Source organism: Neltuma alba, unplaced genomic scaffold, assembly GCF_004799145.2.
Source record: "Neltuma alba isolate B1F8T4 unplaced genomic scaffold, ASM479914v2 tig00011891_pilon, whole genome shotgun sequence".
In the NCBI taxonomy this organism is placed as follows: Eukaryota; Viridiplantae; Streptophyta; class Magnoliopsida; order Fabales; family Fabaceae; genus Neltuma; species Neltuma alba.
Window position 1 is genome coordinate 1 of NW_021636489.1, and position 23,413 is coordinate 23,413.

A 23,413-nucleotide genomic window follows, 5' to 3' on the forward strand; every position below is an offset into this window, starting at 1 on the left:
ATTTGTTGTTGGAACCTTATTGCTCAAATGGGATGTTGGAGGTTGAATTCCTAGAGTGGGTCCTTGAGGTTTGAACTCTAATTGATGTTTGAAAAGGAATTAAGGTTTTAATGGATTGGTATGAACCTTAGAGTGTTGCCTTGATAGTTATACCTTTGAGAGTTGGTAGAGTTTTTGATGGGAGATAGGAATTTTGTGTCCCCAAGTGTTGTTTTTGGCCACATTATTAGTTTGAAAGCTAATATATGATGGTTGTGTGCTTGTGTAGACCGGTTGTGAGTCTTGGTGGTGCACGGGGCCACATCGTTGGGTTGTTGTTCCTTGCTCAGGCGAGAGGTAACCACTTTCCAATCCTTAGTACTTGCTTCTGTGGTATGTGAGTAGATTTGTGTTTTGTGCTCCAAATAGTAATTGTGTTCAAACTATATGTTGTATATAAAAGGGAAAAACCGTCTTGTGGGGTTTTGATTTATGATGAATGCTTTTTGGAATTGTGAAAGATATGCCACTGAATGAGGTTAATTGTGAAATGATTATTACTCTGTGATTATGATTTGAGCATGATGCATGATTTGGGATTTGGTGAGAGTTTGATAGTTGATACCACGTGGTAAGGCCTCCATTAATGCATGATGGTTGGCTTAGTACGTCCCCCATAGTGAGGGATAGGCCTTTTGGCTCCCTACGTCCCCCAGAGTGAGGGATAGGCCTTTTATGGCTCCTTACGTCCCCCATAGTGAGGGATAGGCCGGCTTCGGCTCCTGAAAATCCCCCAAAGTGAGGGATTTGGTTAATAGGATTGCATCATTTCACTCGCATGATTTATTGTGGCTATCTTGTTATTATATTACTTGTGAACTGCCCCACTTGACACCTCACGAGCACCTATTTAGTAGTACCTAGTATTGGAAAGGTTGGTTACTGGGACTTTGTCTCACCCCGTGGTTTACAATGTTTTCAGGTAAAGTTTCTAGGCGTGCGCCTTCGGGAAGAGACGCAGAGGCTTAAGCTTGGTTAGCTTTAGGCCTCTAGTCTTTGTTTATGTATGAATATGTTGTATATTGTCACAGTTAGGGGTCTTTTGTGATATTTTGATTGTTGATCTATTGTAAATTGGAGGGTATTTACCTCCTTGTTTTAGTTGGCCGGAGGCCATTGCTATTGTTTTATGGAACTTTGTTATACCTGGTGGAAAACAAATTGGATGGGCTGATTTTTGGATGTATGTTGTTACCCGGGCCAGAGGCTCGGAGGCCCAGTGGATTATGATTGAATGAATGATTTCAGTTGCATGCAACGGTTTAAATGTGAATTCAAAATTATGCAAATTTCTTCCTACTATGGTAGTTCATTTAACAGATTTTCCTTTTCTACCATAGTAGTGATTTTATGATGAGTTATAATGTTTTGAGATTAAGGGTTTTTACATTGCTCACACAAAAATCTGGAGTTTGCGAGACATTCGGGACGAGATGTTATGTTAGCAATAGTGAAGGTGATATGTGCTTTGGAAGCTTCACTTACTATGGAAATCTAATTGACATCATTGAGTTGAATTACCAATTTTTCACCGTAACTCTGTTCAAGTGCTCCTGGGCAAATATGACAACTCCACGGGGACTCGCTACTGACCACTTGGGTATCACCTCTGTTAATTTCTCAAGACTTATTCATATGGGGGAATCTGAAGATGATGAGCCATATATTCTTGCTTCCAAGGCACACCAGGTTTACTATGTCGAGGACGAGAAACATAAAAACTGGAATATGGTCGTTCACCTCAAACCACGAGATCTTTATGATATGGGTGATAGTGACATTATTTACGACAGCGAACCCTTCCAACTCCTGAATTTTGAAAACTTATTTCCTCAAGGAGACGACAATTTGGCAATTATCATGTATATGTCTTTTCTTAAATTATTTAAATAATTAGCTACTAATTACTAATTTTTTTCGAAATATATTATAATTCTAACATAATTTTTTTTAAATATCTCTTTTTAAGCAAGATGATAATCAAGAATAGCAATTTCAAAAAATTTTATCATTCAAAAAAGTTGCCTTTCATAAGTAAATATGTATAAATTAAAATTGGTTTAGTTTTTTAAAAAGTAAAAATCTACAATTTGTAGTGATTACATAACTGCTACAAATTGTGAAACTGCTACAAATACTAGCAGTTTTATAATATGCTAGAAAAAGTAAGGCCATTACAAAATGAATCAAAACGCTGCAAAAAAACCGCTACAAATATCTCGCTGATCTCTATAAATACCGCATCACCTCTTCATTCATTTATCCCATCTCTTTTCCTTCCTCTCCCATTTTTCTTTATAATTCTCTCTTTTTTTCTTACTCTCTGATATGGTGGTTTTTTTCTCTTCATTATATGGCAAGGTGATTTTTATTTTATAAGTATTAATATCTTTTTTTTTATTTATAATTTACTAACATATTTATTTATCTTTTTGTTTCACATTTTTCTTCTTCACATTTGTCATACCTTCTGCAACTAATTCAAACACTTCTCAACATAACAGTTTGGGTTCAATATTATAAACTATATCATATTTAATTCAATTATCTTATTAAATTTAATTCACTTCATTTGACACAATCATAAGTTAATTACTTATTATTTATTACAAAATTCAAATGTATAACATGTAGTACATTAGTAATTATACATATTAACAAAAATTCTCTAATATAATCTACTTAATGGTTTTTAAATTTATAATATTATATTTTTTAATAATCAAACATCTCAATTATTTTTTTGGCCTGGAATAAATTTTCTAGCCATTTTCAAACCGCTAGAAAATGAAAAAAAGGGACAAATTTCATAAAATTTAAATATCCCCCACATTTCCAACGATTCATAACCGCTAGAACTTTTTGGCGCCAATTTCAAAATTTTGATTCTCGACAAAATTTGATATCCTCCGAATTTTCTAGCAGTTATTAACCGCTATAAAATTATGGCACCAAAATGAAAATTTTTGTTTCCCGGCAAAATGAAATTTCGCTCAGAATTTTCTAGCGATTAATTAACCGCTATAAATTTGTCAGATATTTCTAGTGGCTCGTAACTGCTAGAAATTTCATATCATTCCCGTTCCGCTACTTGTTTTTTCTAGCGGTTATTTTAACAGTTAGACATTTTCTGGTATTTTGATCATACTATGTAGCAATTCACGTAACCGCTAGAAATCCCTTTCTAGCACTTGATTTTCTAGCGGTTTGTATAACCGCTGCAAATGTTATTTGTAGCAGTTATAACCGCTAGAAAAGTCATATTTTAACCACTACAAAATACATGTTTTTTTGTAGTAAGTGAAGTAAAAATTAGTGTTATATTAAAGTATAAAATACCAGTAATTCGGTTAGCATGAAAAAAAACCAGTACTTTAATTTGCATTCAACTTCATGAACAGGCTTCAAAAGAACTGATTGCATTACTCTCCCTATCTCTATCTCTCTCTCTCTTTCACATTCTTCCCCGGCCTACTACTTTGGCGTGTGATTCACAATCACATTTGGATACCATGGTAACCTCCATTGCGGGTGACTAGAGGCTCCAATAATTACAATCCTTGTTCGAAAAAGTAGAAGCGGTGCAATCATAAAGTCGAGCTCATGGATGGCATGTATGTTGGGACAGGAATGGTAAGCCATTTATTATTGAGGAAGGAGAAGACGTTGAACGAACCCAGAGGGAAAAGCTTGTTCTGACAAGAATGTTTAACTCCGTTAACCATTTTTAATTTCAAGAATGGATGGTGCTAACAGTAAGAAGTTAAAAGATCTCATAAAAAAGAAAAAACTTTAGGGACTTAATTCAAAATCAAACCAAACTATAGGGATTAATTCTAGATTTTTTTTTTTTTTTGATATCATAGATTAATTTTTTTTTAACTTAGTTAAATTAATTACTTAACTTTAGACGTAGGTAGCACCAAGTACACTAGAGGTAGGAGCATATATCACTCGATACGCAATGTATGAGGTAAGCAGTACTGACGTGATCAAGACTCAGGATTCTGTGACGTCTGCCGATTAATCATTCAATTGTTTTAATTAAGAAAAATTGCAATTAGCTAAATATAAAAAAGTTCCTTAAAATCATAAAATTATTTTAAAATCCCAAGAATCCTTATTACAATAAATTTTATTTGTTTAATTACTATATTATCCTTCTTCTTCTTTTTTTTAAGTTTACATTGACAACTGAAAGAGCAGTCGTTGACAACTTAAGGTAAAAGGATTAGCAACTATCACGGTAGGTATTAACAACTCATGAGAATTATAATATGATAAAAAATAAAAAAATTACTATTAGGACAGGACCACGAAGGGATGACCTCACCTCATGTCCTGCCCTATCCCGTCCCTTCCTGTCCCAATATGGTCGGGACCGGGACGAGTCGATTTTGAACACCTCTACTGGGGTAAGCCATGCCAAACAAATATTTAATTACAGGTCCTCATAATTGAGCCCATTTATTTCAAAGAAAATAAAAAATAATACCTTCGGCTTTTAATATAAGAGCGTGTTTGACTTTTATTTTGGTTCTAAATATAAGATTTCAATATACTTTGTCTCTCATATTTATCCATTTTTTTTAAAGAGCCTTTGTAATAATAGTAGTTTTAGTCAATACACCTGATTAGAAAGGATATCATGAGAATTTGACATCGCTCATGAGCACTTAAAAAAAACTCCTCTTTTATACTTATTTCAAATTTCATAAAATTATTTTTAGAAAGTTAGTCTAAGCGCGTAGATGTGTGAATTCTTAGTTCTGGAGGGCCATGTGTCATTCACATTCTCTTTCAATCAAATCAATTACGAGTAATTTAAAATGATTTGAATGTGGAGAGATCATGTAAGAAAATTCAATATAATTCTGGGGGATGATTTGCACGTTTTGGCCAAATACAGATAATGCTATTTCTTAAGTCGAATCGGTCTTATTAATTCCTGGGCAATCCACCTCTATGGGGTCCCGGTGCTCAAATACTCAAGCGCACGCGTGCACTACGTGGCTCAAGATTATCCTTACCTCCATGTACCGTGGTCTCCTATGGTGCGCTTGGGCATTCTGTATCGTGTGTCCCCCCCCCCCCTTTTTCTTCTCTTATTTCGCTTGAATTATTATATATTATTATATATATCCACACATTTTCTTTTCCGGAAAAATATATAAACAGCTTGACATACTTAAGCTTTATATTGGTTTCAACAGTTCCTAGTGATCTTTTCATTAATATATATATATATATATATATAATAATAAGAAAAAGGAGAAAACTTAGAATGAAGGCTAAGAGAAAGTAGTGATGAAGGAGCAAGGAGAAAGACCGACAAAATAGGAGTAGAAGGTGAGGGGTACTGTAGTAATTGAAGGGTCAAGGTGCACTCAGTAGTGTGAACGGAAGAAGGCAGAGGTGTGCTAGCGTCTGCGGGTTACTCGCTGTGTGGGCAAGGTAAAGCTTCAAGCATTGGAGGCTCGAAACCGGGGTCAAACTGGATGATGAAGGTGATATTTGAGATATGGATGGTGGATCAGTGCATGTTAATGGCAATTTTTAAAGGTATTAGCACATATTTAACAGTAGGAACTAACATATCTAACAGTGAAGGGTTTAAGGAGTCAGGAAAAAGGGAAAAAAATATATAAGGACCTAATTTAAAATTAAAAAAAAAAAACTAGAATGAACTCCAAATTATTTTTCCCTTTTATTATATATATGCAAATTACATGCATCTCGCAAATCAGAAGCTTCAACACACACAGAGCTATCCATACATCATTATATTAAAGATAAACCCAAAACTTCAATTCTCAAAAGATGAATGAAGTTATTTAAGACAGCTAGAAATGTGCAGATACGAAGATTGACGGTCTTGGTGATCAGGCGTTTCTGGTCACAGAAAAGGTGACATTGATGAATTCAGTTTTCTCTTTGGACATACGATCTGTTAAGATCTCCTGGTACCTCTTGAAAACTTCTTCGATGATACCATCTCCGAAGTGGCTGATCAGCAAGGGCTCGGCCACAGCCCTCATACACTTTGCCACGTTATATCCACCATCACTTAATACTTCCGATTCACTAAACTCGCTGCCTATTCTGTTCCGGTCATCGTACAAATTCCAGTTCACTGCAGATACCTCCACACGATGGGTTTTGAATGACCCTTCTTTCACGATCTCTTGTTCCACTTCAGACGGGGATGGTGTGTATTGAGGTATATTGAACGAGTCCACTTCCTCTTGTTCTATAATTCCCTGTAACTCATCATAGTAAAAACAAGTTCGTACGTTAGGTAATTTTTGCATGAAAATTGAGGTGCATAATAATTTCGTAGTTCAATGATAGAGATGGCGAATATTAGCAACATGTTTTCAAAATGGGACCGATATAATAGTTCATCATCAATGCTAGTGACGTGATTTGTTAAACACAACAGCGGGACCAATAGGCGATGGAGCCGATAATTGAATTCCATTTCAATCATCCAAGAAGCTACGATGATTACCGTGGAGGCCAAGTCATTGAGAGCTGTGGCCATAAGCTCCCAGATTAAACAGCATTCGTTGGTAGAGGGATCGTCACTTCTTCTGCCTAAGAACGTGAGCACCATACAACCCCCTTCCACCACTTCCTTCGCACGACACTGAAGAAACAACGAGAAGTCTCTCTGAAATTGCTGGTAATAAGCCTTGAACACATTCGAGGGGCTTGTGCTTGCCATATAGATGTTGCCCTTATTGTTCTCCACTCCCTCGGGAACCTAGCGCATTAATCGAATCAAACATTTAGCTCTATATAATACTGTTTACTATTTCTAAGAGGAGACAGTAAAGAAGATGGATCTGAACAATCTCAGTTTAAACCGGTGAATATGTATACCTGAGAAAGCCACATAAGACTGTAAGAGGAATGGACAAAATGGAGACTTTTCGAAGGAAAAAGCCTGCCGTAGAAGGAACCAGGGATTCCCGATAAGAAGCAAGGACCAACCCCAGAAACCATTTCACGACTGAGTTTGTCCTTGAAGCTGCCAAGAGACCGGAAGATGTTGTTGAAGTCATTCCCCGGGAGATCGTTCAAGAAGACTTGGTATTCCGGAGACTGCCGGCTTAGGTCTCGGCGAAGCATCTCCAATGTTCTGATAACTTCAGAAACCACAAAGAAAGTGTTGGGACCAGAAGAGCAACCCAAATCTGCAATCGCTAGGCTTGGCGGGAGCATTTTGTGGTACAAGTTGGTTATGGCTTCCTCTCGAATCGGCTTCGTCAGTATCAGCACCTTTTGCTGTTTTGCATCACCCAAAAAGAGGTATCAGTTTTATGCTGCTTTACTCAGTTTATTATCTCCGAAATATTGTTATATAGCAAGGAAGATGAATTCGTCGAAAGTGGTACTTAACTACTTATACGGAATGTTCATACACACACACACACACACAGATACCTGAACTAAGGAATTGTTTGCATAGCTTGCTTCTCCCACGCCCCCGTTCATGTGCAGCACTTGATCAACCTCCATTCTTAGTATATCTTCTTTCTCTCTGATTTCCTAATCTCTCTCGATCGCTGGATGTGTGTTGTGTGTCTTTGGAGGGATCTATTTATAATAGGCGGGGCCGTCGCTCTGTTATGATCTATGTCAAAGTGAGAGTAAAATTCATTGTATTTTTGTTGTTTAACAAACATTGGACCTGGCCAGTCCTTTTTCTGCTGATAAAATCATAAAATGCGCTATTTCCATGTAATCAAAGTTAAGGTTAAATACTAATATTAAATATAAGACTTCAATCCATTTTATCTCTTATATTTATTTACTTTTTTAAAGATAATCTTTATAGTAATGATAGTTGTAACTAATATACTTAATTAGTACGAATATTTTTAAAAAAACAATACATATTTATTACGAATAACTAACTTAACTAATTTTTTTATATCATCCAAATTAGTCAAAGGAGAGGAGGGAGCATCAGGGACACTAGAGGTGGGAGCATACATCACTCGGTACGCAATGTATGGGCGCAACGTATGAGGTAAGCAGTACTGAGGTAATCAAGACTCAGGATTCTGTAACGTTTGCCAATTAATAATTCAACGGTTTTAATTATTCCCTTCAACAAACCTCACGTTGTCGCTTTGTTCTATTGGACCATGATCATAGTCCACCGTCACACGCACGCACACCCCTCATTGGAATCATTTGTGTTGAAGATTAAACCATCCTTATAATATATACTCCCTCCTTTTAATCACTGATGATGATGCACATATTATGTGTGCAACCAGTAGTTTGAGGGGAAAAAAATAAACATGAGAAATAAAATATATTAAAATTTTATATTTATGGTCAAAATTAATTTCTTAAATAAATCCTACATTTAGGATGGATACGAAGAAGTACGTAGTATTTTTGTGTGTCGCTGCCACTGTGGTACAAGGTGGTGCATGACATGGCAAACAAGTATTTAATTACTAGTCTCTGAATTGAGCCCATTTGTTTCAAAGAAAATAAAAAATACATATATTAAAGATATTTTAAATAGAAAAACGGGAAGAAGAGAGATACATGGAGTTGGAGTCCTTTGGTTTTCCCTTCCATAATTTAACTTTAAACTTCGTTCAGATTTCAATATTCTCTTTTTACTTGAATAACCAGTGCTATTTTATATTGTTTAGATGAAGATTTTTGTGCTATTATGGGAATATGACATCCCTCATAAGCATTAAAAAAAAAAACTCCTCTTTTATACTTATTTTGAATTTCATAAAATTATCTTCAGGAAGCTAATCTAAGCATGTAGCTGCGTGAATTCTAAGTTCTGGAGGGCAATGTGCCTTTCACATTCTCTTTCAATCAAATCAATTGATTTAAAATGATTTGAACGTGGAGGGATCATGTAAGAAAATTCAATGCAACTCCGGAGGGTGATACGCACGTTTTGGCCAAATACAGATAGTGCTATTTCTTAGGTCGAATCGGTCTTATTAACTCCCCGGGCAGTCCACCGACAGGGGGCCCCGCTGCTCAAATACTCAAGCGCGCGCGTGGCGTACGCTACGTGGCTCATGAATATCCTTGCCTCCATGTACCGCGGTCCAATGCGCTTCGCTTGGCCATTCTGCACCACGCGTTTGGTATAAGCTTTTTAGCATCTTGTTTGATACTTAATATAAAAATTAGTTAAAAATTAAACTTAATTTTAAATATAAAATTTTAGTCTATTTTATTTATTAAATTTTTAATATTTTTTAAAATATTTCTATTAATTATAACGGTTCCACAAAAATATAGTTCCAATACAAATAATAAATATTAGAGGTGTTCAATTTATCCCATTCTGGTCCCGGTAAGTTCGGGACGGAACAAAAAAAATTTCAGGATAGGAGCGGGACACGGGACGCGGGACGGGGTCGTCCCGTCCGATCCCGTCCCGAGAGTTTTTTTCTCTTAAAAATTATGTATTATTAATTATTATTAGATTATTAAATTTACTTATTAATAATAACTCTTATTTTTATGGTGATTTGTAGCTCTTAACTTGTAGTATTATCTCAACAAAATCTCCTTCCTCAATAAAATAATTTATAAGATCATTATATAGTGTTTTTTTACGGTATTTGTTTTACAGTGTTGTTTTTACATCTTTTTATACTATATAATTGAACTTTTTATGTAATAATTTTTTATAATGTTTTTATTTTTAGAAACCCAATAAAAAAAAGCATTATAACATAAAAAAATTCATATAAAAAATTATACTTTCTTTTTTTTTAAAAAAAGGGAAGCAGAATGGGACGGGACACGGGACATTTATCCTGTCCCCGTTCACCGGGATGGGCCTCTCCCAATCCTATCCCGTCCCGTCCGTGAACGCCTCTAGTTTTACTCCTCAATAAATACTTACAAAACTAGTTATAAACTAGTCCCGATAAGATTTTTATATCAGTAGCAACATATGAAACCAACTTTTTACTAACCAAAAAAAAAAAACTTTTGTTCTAATTTTAGTTTCAAGTGAGATACTACCTCCGATCATAATTATAAGACTTTATTTATAATTTATAAATAAGATTTTATAATTAGGATCGGAGATAGTAGTAATATTTAGTGGGATGTTTCTTTTATCTTTTACGTACTCTTTAATTTGAGTTTAAAGTCCGCTGATGCATATCAATTATCGTTATATATTTGATGAAATGGATGGTATCTGGAAGGGAGAAAAAAAATCATAAACATAACTATCATATTTATTTGTTGAGTTCAATTAAATCCAGCGACTAAAAAATTCATGGACACATACACGTCAATGTTGTTAGGCTAATGACCCGTCTCATTTTGGATTGCGAAATCCAACATTATTCATGCATAATATATTTTAATAGAATTTGTGTTTAATATATGTACGTGGCATCTATTGTGACCTCCTTGATTACAGACATCTCAAGCCACTTTCACACATCATCCCTATCGATATTAATTATATTGTAGGACTTGACTTTTTATCATTCTACACTCATCCAATTCTTAATACAGATCTAATTGAGAAGATAATATTAATCTTATATATAAGATATATTTTATATATTTATTAATTTTTTCGAATTAACCCTATTGATGAAAGAAATTTAAAAAAAAAAACAGTTGGAATGTTTTTTAAAAAATATATTATATTAATTAATTAGTCTTCATTAAGGATCGAAGGACTATAATTGAATAGAATGCGTGGCCAGGATGACATCATACTCCTGACGTGGTCATGAATTTGATTAAAATGTTTTGCCATGATCATTTACTTGATTATTAATTTAATGTTGGTTGATGGTTTCTTTTCCGGTATTTTATACTCCTCCGGTCCTAATTATAAAACCCAATTGACTTATTTGAGGAGATTAAGGAAGTAAGTTAAGTTGGTTATTTATAATAAATAAGTGTTGTCATTCCTAAAATATCCTTGCTAATTAAGTATATTGGCTAAAACTATCATTATTAGAAGGATTATCTTGGAAAAAAATGCATAAATATAAGAGACAAAATGGATTGGGTCTTATAATTAGGACCAAATAAAAAGTCAAATTGGGTCTTATAATAAGGATCGGAGGAGTATTTTATATGTCGTGTCAAAGACTCAAACTAATAAAGCTTCGTTTCAACAATTTAAAGGTCTTTGTTCTTCCCAGAAAAGAAAAATTCTAGGTTGGTAACCGGTCGGCTTCAACTTTTTTACTTTATTCACTTTAATTTCTTCTGCGCTTTAACAACCTTGTGATCTCTTGCACTTACCCCATTTCCTAGTATAAGAAACTGATTGATTTGCCTGGATTTGACTCTAAATATATAGTATAAAATTTTAGTTTATCTTTTATATTTATATTTTTTTTCTCTAAACACTCTTTATAATAGGTATAATTGTTTACATGTGTTATGGGGCTTGCATCAAGAGGTAGCTCTAATATATATTATTAAAAATGATATTTTAAAAAATTCAACATATTTTTTTTATATAAATAACTAACTCAACTAATTTTTTTAATTTTTATAAATTAGTTATCTGATTCTATATAATTAAATACTTGAGGAAGTAGTAGGATTTGGCCGGAGGAACCGTAAATACGACAACTCGCGGGGGATCCGCGGCCTGGTGATGGCAATCTAGCGGTGGGGTTGTTCATTATCAGAGGAACGAAGGAGAGATTGGTATTTCTCAAATTCATGAGATGCTTCTGGCCATCCGGTCACTTCATTCCCATGTAATGTCATAGATACATGACAGTGTGTTTTAACAAAGTACTCCTCCGGTCCTTATTATAAGACCCAATTTGACTTTTTATTTGGTCCTAATTATAAGACCCCAATCCATTTTATCTCTTATATTTATGTATTTTTTTCCAAGATAATCCTTCTAATAATGATAGCTTTAGCCAATATACTTAATTAGCAAGGATATTTTAGGAATGACAACACTTATTTATTATAAATAACCAATTTAACTTACTTCCTTAATCTCTTCAAATAAGTCAATTGGGTCTTATAATTAGGACCGGAGGAGTATATAGTTACTCTTCATGTTTAGTGCTTAACAATATCTCGAATAGGATTGTTTCTAGTAAAAAGATATATATGACTACAAAAAAAAAAACTATACATTTAAAAAGATTGATAAGTAAAATTACACAAAAAATCATCGGTAAAATTGCACCACTAAAAAGATTAGGATGTTGGATGTACTTGAGAAATACTATTAAAGGTAAAATCATACATTTACCCTTTAATAAGATATACATTTAATTATTAATAAATTATTGGTTGAGATAGTAAGTGGTCTCACCAGTAAAAAAGAGAACACAAAAGTTTAAATTCAGAAAAAGCACTTATTGAGAGAACTTTAACTATAATATTTCCAATTCGATAATGATCAGTTTCAAATAATACTTTTGAGTTTCACAAAATATATACACACACATTTAATTTCCAGTAGAATGACTCATCATTTATAATTAGTTTTATATACCGTCGAGATCTAGATTAATACAGTTACGGGGCATACGACTATAAAATCATGCAAATATAAAATTAATTAAAGTGATTAATGATTGTCTATTTATTTATGATTAGTACTATTTTTTAGTCCTTAAAAATTGATTTTATTTTGGTTTTGGTCTCAGAAATTTGAAACTAGTGATTTGGATTCATAAAATTTAACCTTTTTTAATTTTTGATACCTAAAATTGAAACTAGTGATTTTGGCTTTTTGAAATTTGACCTTGTTCTAGTTTTTTTTTTTTTTCAGGGTTCAAAAATACTGTTCCAGTGATAAAAAAATTTTATGGGCGAACCAAAATGAAGCCAAAGTTTAAATATCAAAAGTACTGGTTTCAAATTTTACAAACCATAATCGAGATTAAATTTCAGACATCAAAATCATTAATTTAAATTTTAGATAGTAAAGGTATTGTTTACCCATTTGTTTATTTATAGTGTGAAATCACGTAACTGATAAAAAAAAGAGAGAGAAAAAAAGTAAAAGATTGTCCACGCAATTGAGACTTGTGTATTTGGCGCGTCCTTTAAATTTGGCTTGTGAAGGTTAAATTTGGAGCATACAAATTTCTTTTCCTTTCTTATTTTTAATGTCGGTCTCCGGACCATCAACCACTACCTTCCCTCCTTTTCTCCTTAATATAAGATCCAACTTAATGAAAAAAATTGAATTACAAGGTTCTATTAAGAGTGTAACCGGGGATGGCACTATATACAATCTCTAATTTTTAATATAAGACCTAAAAAAGTTAAATAAATTATTTAATTATAATATATATTACATAATCCTTCTGAAATAATTATGTATATTATTATATTATATATCAATTTATAAGTCAGATAAATTAATTAGGAGAAAAATGATAAATGTAAACATATTAAAGTAATTTATATGGCTTTCCCATGACTAATATGAGTTCAAAGTTTCCTTCATAACTTACGGGACTTCTTTGTAGTGGCTCTGTTTCATGCCTCATTTCATACGGAACCTCAAAGTAGCTCTATTTTATTATAATCCATCCATATACTAATTCCGTTAATTTAATATTTCTTTCTTTGATGTCATTGATATAAGAGATGCCGTTTTTACTCTATTTATTTCTATTTCTATCTATATGGCTTTCTTAATTTTCTTAAATTAATTAATTTTGGCCGGCACACGAATTAATTAATACCATGTACATGAGATCCTATTAGTTAAAGGTGATGATGATGCCACCGGCAGGTGTTGGCAAACTGATAAGGTTCAAACTCCTGTGATACAATAAAAAAAGTTATTTTTATATCTGCTGCATCCTTTACAATGAAAAATCTTGGAAAAACATAATTAAGTTTAGTAAATTATGTTTGATTTGGACAACCAACTTCTAAAGTCACTGCTCAGCATCTGCTCTCATCTTATACATGAGATTGGGCGTTATATCACCAAAATTTATTGGATATAATTATGAGGGAGATGAATACCTAAAATGTTAAAAAAGAACATGACCTTTCTTAATAATTTATCAAGATTAATATGGACATTATATTATGAAAATATTATGGAGAAGTACAACTACAAGGTAAAAAAGTTAATTAGTACTACCTCTAGTGCTAAATATAAGAGTTATTTTGTAGTGTAATTTACACTACAAACTAACTCTTATGCTATCTCCGGTCTTTAATATAAGACCTCATTTGATTTTAGTTTAGTCCTAAATATAATATTCCAATTTACTTTCTCTTGTTTATTTATTTTTTTTTAAGATAATCCTTCTAATAATGATAGTTCTAACTAATAAACTTAATTAGTAAGGATATTTTAGGGAAAAAATACATATTTATTACAAATAACTAATTTAACTTATTTTTTTAATCTACTCAAATTAGTCAACTAGCTCTTATATTTAGGACTAGAGATAGTATTTAGGATTAGAAGTAATAGTATTTTTTAAAAGGTTAAGGTGCATTCAGCACTTCAAAATATTTTGTTGTGTATTTAGCATCCTGAAGTTTTTTTTTTGCCTCATGCACAAAAAAAATATTTTTAAGTGCTAGACGCATCTAAAAAAATATTTTGAAGTACTGGATGTACCAAAAAATATTTCATGGTGTTGGAGACCCCTAAAAAAATACTTTAGAGTGTTAAATGCACTGCAAAATACAAATAAATATTTGATGCACCTTAGTTTTTTTTTTTAAATTGAGTTAGTATGAATAGTTTTTTTAAAAATAAAATATCAAATTTATTCAAACCCAAGAAAAATGATTACATAAAAAGCCGACCAATTGCATTCGGTCAATTTGAGTAAAGCCTAAATGAACTAAAGGAGGAGGCCGGCTTAACATGAGTGAGATAAGAAAACATAACAAACCAATAACAAAGACAACTAAAAAAACTAAAATAATGAGAATAGAAAAGAGACAAGCAACATCACAAAAATTAATTAAAGTAGGCTCGACTTTGATTGTAGTCTCCAATTCTCACCAGCAGATTTGAGATAGCCCAAAACTTAAGTCCCTTGCTACACCAACGATTTCTCTTCCACACATGGACTCCCAGCACCACACACATATTATGTTGTAGTTGTATCATACAAAGGAACTCCTATGCTTGCTTCCAAAAAATAATGTCACCAAGAGGCATCGTGTATATCAATCCAAATGCCGCATGACGTTTGCACCCTTTGAGACATTGAAAGGGGCCGTGGAGCACTAAAATTGTAAAATTGTGACAAAGATTAATGTGGAACCTTAACAGAGTACTGGTAATAGATGTTGACAGGAAGTGCAATTCCAGCCCCAACTTATCGACAGAACACGACATCGAGATGATATTTAAAAACACACAGAAAAGCAGATAATTGCAGCACCGCATGTTGAATCTTTGTGTGGCTACTGAGTACTTCAGAGGTCAGCATTTGCGGACTTTATGAATAGGTACTGGGAAAAAGTAAAACTGGCAGTGCCGTACTCACAAGTTGCCATGGGAGGAGGAGGGGCCTGGGACATATATGCCCATGTCTGTTGTGTGGTGAGTGGTCCAAATACGATTGGGCCCCGCCGCACTCGCCCAACGCGGCGGAGCACATGTCAGCGGGTTCTCTTTCAACTCGTGGGACACCATAAGATGAACGCCCACGGAATGCACATTTTACTGATTGGATCCCGTGAAGGATGAACAGTGTCAAAGCCAGGCCTCGAAGCCAAGTGCTTGTTTGTGAATCCAGTACCTTTCACCCGAGGCTTGATTTGCATTGCTGTCGTATTTGACAAAAATATGAGAAAATTGCTATAACGTCTCAAGTAAGAAATATAACTACTAAAAAGTCCTAATAATAATAAAGCAACATATAATAACAAATTTTATAATAATAAATAACAACTGTTTATTTATTACTGAGACTAATTAGTAATTATTTTATTCTTTTATTACTTATATTGTAATTTTCCCTGAAAAGATATTGAAATTAGGTAGGTAGAGATGAGAGTGACAAAGTTGAATAAAAAATAATATATAAATAAAACAAAGTAAACAGATACGATAAAAGACCCCTAATAAATTTGTAAAACAGAGGCATTAGAGTTTAGAGAGAAATAATTTTTATCTGAAACATATGGACGTAAACTAGAAAATAAATTGATCAAGTTTAAGAAGTCTTCTACAGTAACATTTGACTCGATGAAAGTTTAGAACTTGTTCTGACTAAGCGATTTATTTTTTTAGCCCGTTACTTAAACTAAGCCCCTCAGCAAATTCTGTGAGAGGATATCCATACCTAATTCATTATGTTAAGACATTCCGCAAAGATATGTACAGGAGATATAAGTTATTCTGATGAGGAAGTCTGATTCTTAACCCAGACTAATTAAATTATGAATCAATTCTTCTTGATACCTGACAGGGATTAAGTTGGAATAGGATTTCTTTCCTTCGCGTCATTGGAAGGGAAGTTGATGTTTTCAGAAGGAGAAGGGTGGTTATAAGGAGCCGAGTTTGATCACTATTGCAAACAGAGATGATATATAATCTAATCTAAAATTTATAGGAATATTTTAAGGAAATCAAATCACAATAACTTTCTTAATATGCCCAAATTAATTCATGAGTAATTCTTAAATAGATATTGATGTTGTAGTTTGTAAATAAATCAATTAATGGTAGAACTTATATGGAAACATGTCCACATCCAAGGTGAATATATACCATTATTTGGATCATTTGGTGGCTAAAATTCAAAATAAAGTACTACATTCGATCCTTAATATAAGACCCTGTTTGATTTTTATTTTGGTCTTAAATATAATACCCCAATCCACTTTGTCTCTCGTATCTATACATTTTTTTTCCAAAATAGCTCTTTTAACAACAATAGTTCTAGTCAATACATTGGATTAGTAAGGATATTTTAGGAAAGACAACACCTATTTAGGACAAATAACTAACTCAACTTACTTCTTTAATATCTTCAAATTAGTCAACTGGCTCTTATAATTAGGACCGGAGGTAGTATTATTAACGTTAAATTCACTTTTAATTACTTACTTGTGGGGGCTTAGCTTCTTTAATTTGTTCATAAAAAATGGCGCCAGAGGGGCATATGGGGGACCACGGAATAGGCATTGAGACTGGGAGCTCGGAGAACTGATCACATGTAAAACCTGCAACACCATTTTATTTCATATGGAAGATAAACTTCACAAGTTACAAGCAAGCTTCAAATCCAAATTTTTCTGGAAATTACAACAAGCAAACTTAAGGAGAACTGAACCAAAGATGAATTTATTTGACGGAGCACAAATATGCAAATAACATGGTCCTCCATCTCAGTGAGATATCAAGCTCTTCTGGTCATGGATACGGTGACATTGATGAATTCAGTTTTGTGTTTGGACATGTGGTCTGTTAGGACTTCTTGATAACTCCTAAAAATTTGTTCAATAATGTCCTCTCCGAAGTGGCTAATTAGTAAGGGTTCGGCCACAGCCCTCATACACTTTGTGACATTATATGCACCATCACTGACGATTTCTGCCTCACTAAACTCGTTGTCCATTGTGTTCCAGTCACTGTAAGCATTCCAATCCACAGCTGATACCTCCGTATGGTTGATGATGAATGACCCTTCCTTAACTACCTCCTCTTCAACTTCTGAAAGACATGGTGTGTACTGAGGAATGTTGAATGAATCCACTTCCTCTTCTTTTATCATTCCCTGCAACACAGTAATGAACAAATTGGTTTATTTCGACAGGACCATAAATTCAATGATATTTGGCCATTAATTTTCTATAACAAGCTACCAAAGTGAGGTTTATCTAGAAAGATGAGTGGACCTTGGAGGCCAAGTCCTTGAGAGCTGTGGCCATAAGCTCCCAGATTAGACAGCATTCGTTGCTAGAGGGATCGTCACTTCTTCTGCCTAAGAATGTGAGCACCATACAACCCCCTTCCACCACTTCCTTCGCACGACACTGAAGAAACAACGAGAAGTCTCTCTGAAATTGCTGGTAATAAGCCTTCAACACATTCGAGGGGCTTGTGCTTGCCATATAGATGTTGCCCTTATTGTTCTCCACTCCCTCGGGAACCTAACGCATTAATCGCACCAAACATTTAGTTCTATATAATACTGTTTACTATTTATAAGAGGAGACAGTAAAGAAGATGGATCTTAACAATCTCAGTTTAAACTGGTGAATATTTGTACCTGAGATAGCCACATAAGGCTGTAAGAGGAATGGACAAAATGGAGACTTTTCGAAGGAAAAAGCCTGCCGTAGAAGGATCCAGGGATTCCCGATAAGAAGCAAGGACCAACCCCAGAAACCATTTCACGACTGAGTTTGTCCTTGAAGCTGCCAAGAGACCGGAAGATGTTGTTGAAGTCATTCCCCGGGAGATCGTTCAAGAAGACTTGGTATTCCGGAGACTGCTGGTTTAGGTGTCGGCAAAGCTTCTCCACTGTTCTGATAACTTCAGAAACCACAAAGAAAGTGTTGGGACCAGAAGAGCAACCCAAATCTGCAATCGCTAGGCTTGGCGGGAGCATTCTGCTGTGCAAGTTGGTTATGGCTTCCTCTCGGATCGGCTTCGTCAGTGTCAACACCTTTTGCTGTTTCCCAAGCATGACGAAAAAGAGTTAGATTAGTCTGTGTCAATCAGCTAATAAAGTTTACGTAAAATGATGATACCTGAACTAAGGAATTGCTTGCGTAGCTAGTGTCGCCGATCCCTCCATTCATGCGCAGCACTTGACCTACCTCCATTCTCTGTGTTTCTCTTCAATTTCTTTAATCTCCCTCACTTGTGTGATTATGTTAGTTTCGTGGCATCTATTTATACATGCCGTTGGCTTCTTTATATACAGGAAAGCAAATGGTTTGGATGCTTACGTATTAAAGTTAATAAATTTAAGCGTTATTTTATTCTCTTCAACAATTCTCAATTTGTCATTTTCTTCATGTTACAATCAATGACCTAATTTTACAAAAATCATAATTAAAGGACTTAACTGTAACGCTGTGATTATCTTATTCATTGCACAAAATGGATGACAATAGGATTATTCATTATAAATTCCATGAAGCATATCACCGTGTGTGTATATCAGCGCATGATTTTATTTTTTTTGGCTGTGGATACAAAAGAGGATTGTGCCTTTAATTTTTCAAAATATATAGAGAATAGCTTACACCATGTGACGCAGTAGGCACCAAAATGGTCAGAAGCGAATAAATGTCTTGCATTTCGTCGAGTGAAAAATTTATATAAAAATAACTGTTATTGAGTAATATTACAGGAATCTAATATACATTATATATATTGTTTTTATGTGATTAGAAGCATTTGTGTCCTGCATGCAACAAAGTTGGATCTAAAATTGAGAAAAGTAGAGAACGTGGGTTTGACGTGGCACAAAAGTATAATAAATCCCACATTTTATTACCTAATAGCTGCCTCTACAGGAATGAAAGCAGGCCTGGTCAAACCAGACCAAGTTGGTATAAACTTGACTTGTGGCCTGTCATATAGGCTTTTTTTAAACTTAAATTTGACTTTTATAAAAGCGTAGCCTGAAGCCTCTGTTTTTATTTTGAATAACTTCAAACAATATACTACATAGTAAAAAGTACATAAACCAATAAAAAGGTAAAACATACATACTACATAATAACTACTTTTAAATCTTGTCTTTTATTTAAATTTTAAGGTTATTAAGTACTATTTTAAATCTTAATTATAATTAATAAAGATATTATTAAAAACTAGTTATAATTGCACGTTAAAATTTGGAACAAGACTATATCTAGGTACGAAAGGAAAATTAAAATTAAGACAAATAAATATGAAGAAAAATTATTAATTTTACAATGAATAAACGGGTATCATATGTGATTAACAAAACACATAAGTTAATTAATTTAGCACTTCTTACCCTTCCTTTTAACTATTCCTTTTAGAATAGAATTTTTGTTTGCTATTTTATCCTTACTGACATTACTGTTTTAAATTATATTTTTATCTTTACCTGCGAACTAAATTTTAAAATCTAAGGAAGTATTAACCATGTATAAAAAAATTAAATTACATAAGCACCTTAAAAAAAAATAATAACTATTTTTTTCATATTATTAGAATTATAAATTTATAACAAGTTGAAGTCTCTAGGTAGAGTCTAGGTCTAGCTTGTTAGACTAATCAAGCTTTAAAAAAACCTAGCCCTGTTTTTATATTTAAGTAGGCCAAAGGCACGTCACAAGTTCTTGACAAATTCTCAACTATTTTCGCTCCTAGGTATACTTTTATTCTTAATTTTGCATGCATTCATCACATTTTTTTTAATTACACATTCGCATAGTCCTCCGTATACCATATGAACGTAAAACTTGCGTGCTAAGTAATTGGAATATTTTGGAACATGACAATCCCCGCCGCTGTCAAATCGAAGACGTCATTAGCCCGCGTCATTTTGATGACTTCTGAGCATTCTGCGTTCGTACCCATAAGATTTAAGGTAATCAGAAACGCTGGAACCACAATGCTTGATTTCCACGAAGGTTGGTGCCATGCATTTTCAGCCTTTTATTATTTATCATATCTTCAACAAACCTCGTTTTGTCGCTTTGTGAACAACGAGATTCGCTGCACTGATTTTTCTTTCAAAAGCTTGATTAAGGTTTGGTGCTGTAATTAACATAAGAGCACGAGTTTGCTGAACTAAATAATTCTTAAATTTAAGACGGTAATAGTAAATAACATGATTTGAAGCAAGCAATAAACATATCTTAGTTCGGTTCAAAATTTAAAACAGATTTAATTCAAGTCTTCAAGAAGAGGAGTTAAATAACTTAGCAGCATAATACGCTGAACAAGCTTTGATTGAGAAGATGAGTCGTAATTCTTAATTGCTTGCAGTGATTGATTGATTATGGGGCGACAAGAGCAGTCCTGCAAGATTCCAAAGTACTGACGATTTCAAAAGTGTACAGTATTAATTTCCCATATCACCAGAATTTTGTGGGCCCCAATTCTTTTCCCAAACTTGGAGAACTCGTGAAAAGCACGTAAATATATATACTAGCCCGGAAAGGAAGGTTAATCTTAACATTGCGTCCACGTTCAGTGATTACTAATAATTACTCCTCCGGTCTTTATTATAAGACTCAATTTGACTTTTTATTTGGTCCTAATTATAAGACCCAATCTATTTTCTCTCTTATATTTATGCATTTTTTCCTAAGATAATTCTTCTAATAATGATAGTTTTAGCCAATATACTTAATTAGCAAGGATATTTTAGGAATAACAACACTTATTTATTATAAATAACCAACTTAACTTACTTTCTTAATCTCCTCAAATAAGTCAATTGGGTCTTATAATTAGGACCGGAGGAGTATTTAAGAGTTGGGCCCCTTTAGCGACAGGCAATCAACGTTGGTGCAAACGCAAATGGCCAGTACTGGAAAGGTCATTCAGTTTACGTCCAAATAATGATTTAATTTGGTGTACAGGAGAATGGACTGTGAAAATGAAAAGAGAAGAAGAATGAAATAAAAAAAAATTGTAGTGTAGTTAGAACAGTCACAGTACCTGTTTGGACTTTGCGCTGTAGTTTAAAAGGAATGAGGATAGGGTTTGGGAAAATTGGTAAAAATCCTTGGTTGAAAATTTAATTGATTAAAAAGATCTGAATTTGAGCAAGTGCAACCATGATCAGTGTGTACAACATATCTTTTACTGCGTGCAACATATCATCAATGATGCGCAACAATTATTAATACGAAAGTCATTTGCACACAACGGAAGATATGTTGCACACAGCAGAAAATATGTTGCACTCATGGATTATACTTACATGTGCTCAAATTTAGGTTCTTGTAGCCAATTAAATTTTCAAACAGGAATTTTTTACCAATTTTTCCATAGGGTTTCTAATTATTTGATTTCTTTTTCTTTCTTTTCAGGCTCAAATATATAAAACTCTCGTAAATTTTGGATCAATTGCATATAACTCTCCTAACATTGTAAAGTTTAAATTTAACCTCCTTGACCATTTAATTTTTGACATTAACCGTTCTTGTCGTTAATTTTTCCCTTAAAGCTCTCATAAAAACTGACACATCAGAAGAAAGATGCCGCACAATATATTTGCAACAATGAGTAGTTTGAAGATGATGGATGGGTAGAAGAGTAACCAGGTCTATCCTTCCTTTCGACCCATCCCAAGATCAAATCAAAGCCCAATGCATGCGAAGCAAATCCATTCGGAAAAAGCAAGCTCCAAAAGCAAAAGCAATCCACCTTTTTTTCAAACTGAAAGTCGAGCCTGCCGCAAGGAGATGCAAAGGATGAGGGGTTGTTTTGTTTTTTAATTTTTAACAAAAAAAAATGATATCTTAAATTTTTAACCTTTTGTAAATATATAATTATAATAAATTATTAAATCATACAGATGCCATGTAGGATGCCAGTTCATCCTCATATATATGATATGGCAGACTTAACGTCAAAAATTAAAACATCAAGGAGGTTAAATTTAAACTTTGAAATGGTAGGAAAGTTTCATGAGTATATTTTAGCCTTCTCTTTATACAACTTCCCTCAATTTCCCAGAGCCAAGAGTTTGCCCTCTATCTATTTCTTTCCTCCGATCTATTGTATGAAATTCATGTTTTAATTTGGGGCCCCAAAACAAAAACAAAAACATGGAGGATTTCCCTTACACGTCCAAGTACCAACAACACATTCCCCGGAGCATAAATGATAAAACTCTCTTCATTTTTTTCGCTAAATCATTTCATAATATCGGAAACGGGATTTCGCTGTTAACAGGAACCCAGTGGGCCTCATTCTTTTTGTAACCAATGCGCGTGCCCTGAGATCAATCATAACTTAGGCCCATTCCTCCACCTGACCATTTTTAGAAGCCCAACCCTTCGTTTGTTCCTGCCTAAGTCTGGGCCTCACACTAATGACTCACTGCCCACATTCAAACTATTAGGAGTCCTCTCTAGTTGGAGGGGGTCATCTCTCATGATGTGATGAATTGAAATTTGAATATCCTTTGGAAAGAGTACTCACATTTTATACCTGATAGTACCTCAAACAGAATAACTTCTAATAGGCAGATACTTGCAAGAAAAACTTTAACAAAAACTTCCACCACGTATTATGCATATACTCATATAAAAAGGTTGCAGCATCACTACAACAACTCTTACGGACACTACCCTTTAAAATAAAACTTATTATTCGTTTTTCCTTGCCAAAACAAAACTAGTAGAGGTAGATTGGTAGTTGATTGGTATTTGTTTGTATTCGTCATGGTATCTCATTTTTTCGATA

General features: G+C 33.8%; 2 protein-coding genes across 2 annotated transcripts; both read right to left on the reverse strand.

Moving 5' to 3' along the window:
- Window positions 1-5,745: 5,745 nt before the first annotated feature.
- LOC114719075 (salicylate carboxymethyltransferase-like) lies at window positions 5,746-7,592 on the reverse strand. Its single transcript, XM_028904527.1, has 4 exons — window positions 7,489-7,592; window positions 6,925-7,329; window positions 6,551-6,805; window positions 5,746-6,299 (listed from the first exon to the last, which is right to left on the reverse strand). Exons 1-4 carry the CDS (start codon window positions 7,561-7,563, stop codon window positions 5,922-5,924), a joined length of 1,113 nt encoding a protein of 370 aa, XP_028760360.1. The 5' UTR covers window positions 7,564-7,592; the 3' UTR covers window positions 5,746-5,921.
- Window positions 7,593-17,384: 9,792 nt separating this feature from the next.
- On the reverse strand, window positions 17,385-18,831 carry LOC114719076 (salicylate carboxymethyltransferase-like). Its single transcript, XM_028904528.1, has 4 exons — window positions 18,757-18,831; window positions 18,273-18,677; window positions 17,899-18,153; window positions 17,385-17,777 (listed from the first exon to the last, which is right to left on the reverse strand). The coding sequence occupies exons 1-4, from the start codon at window positions 18,829-18,831 to the stop codon at window positions 17,400-17,402; spliced, it is 1,113 nt and encodes a 370-aa protein (XP_028760361.1). The 3' UTR covers window positions 17,385-17,399.
- Between the last annotated feature and the right edge of the window lie 4,582 nt (window positions 18,832-23,413).

What these genes read in the sequence shown, in the direction of transcription:
- LOC114719075 (XM_028904527.1), bottom strand. Translation starts at nt 7,563, where the DNA reads ATGGAGGTTGATCAAGTGCTGCACATGAACGGGGGCGTGGGAGAAGCA. An exon ending in GTCTTATGTGGCTTTCTCAG is followed by an intron (nt 6,806 to 6,924) that starts GTATACATATTC and finishes TTAATGCGCTAG; the next exon opens with GTTCCCGAGGGAGTGGAGAA. An exon ending in TCAATGACTTGGCCTCCACG is followed by an intron (nt 6,300 to 6,550) that starts GTAATCATCGTA and finishes GATGAGTTACAG; the next exon opens with GGAATTATAGAACAAGAGGA.
- LOC114719076 (XM_028904528.1), bottom strand. Translation starts at nt 18,831, where the DNA reads ATGGAGGTAGGTCAAGTGCTGCGCATGAATGGAGGGATCGGCGACACT. An exon ending in CAAGCAATTCCTTAGTTCAG is followed by an intron (nt 18,678 to 18,756) that starts GTATCATCATTT and finishes CTTGGGAAACAG; the next exon opens with CAAAAGGTGTTGACACTGAC. An exon ending in GCCTTATGTGGCTATCTCAG is followed by an intron (nt 18,154 to 18,272) that starts GTACAAATATTC and finishes TTAATGCGTTAG; the next exon opens with GTTCCCGAGGGAGTGGAGAA.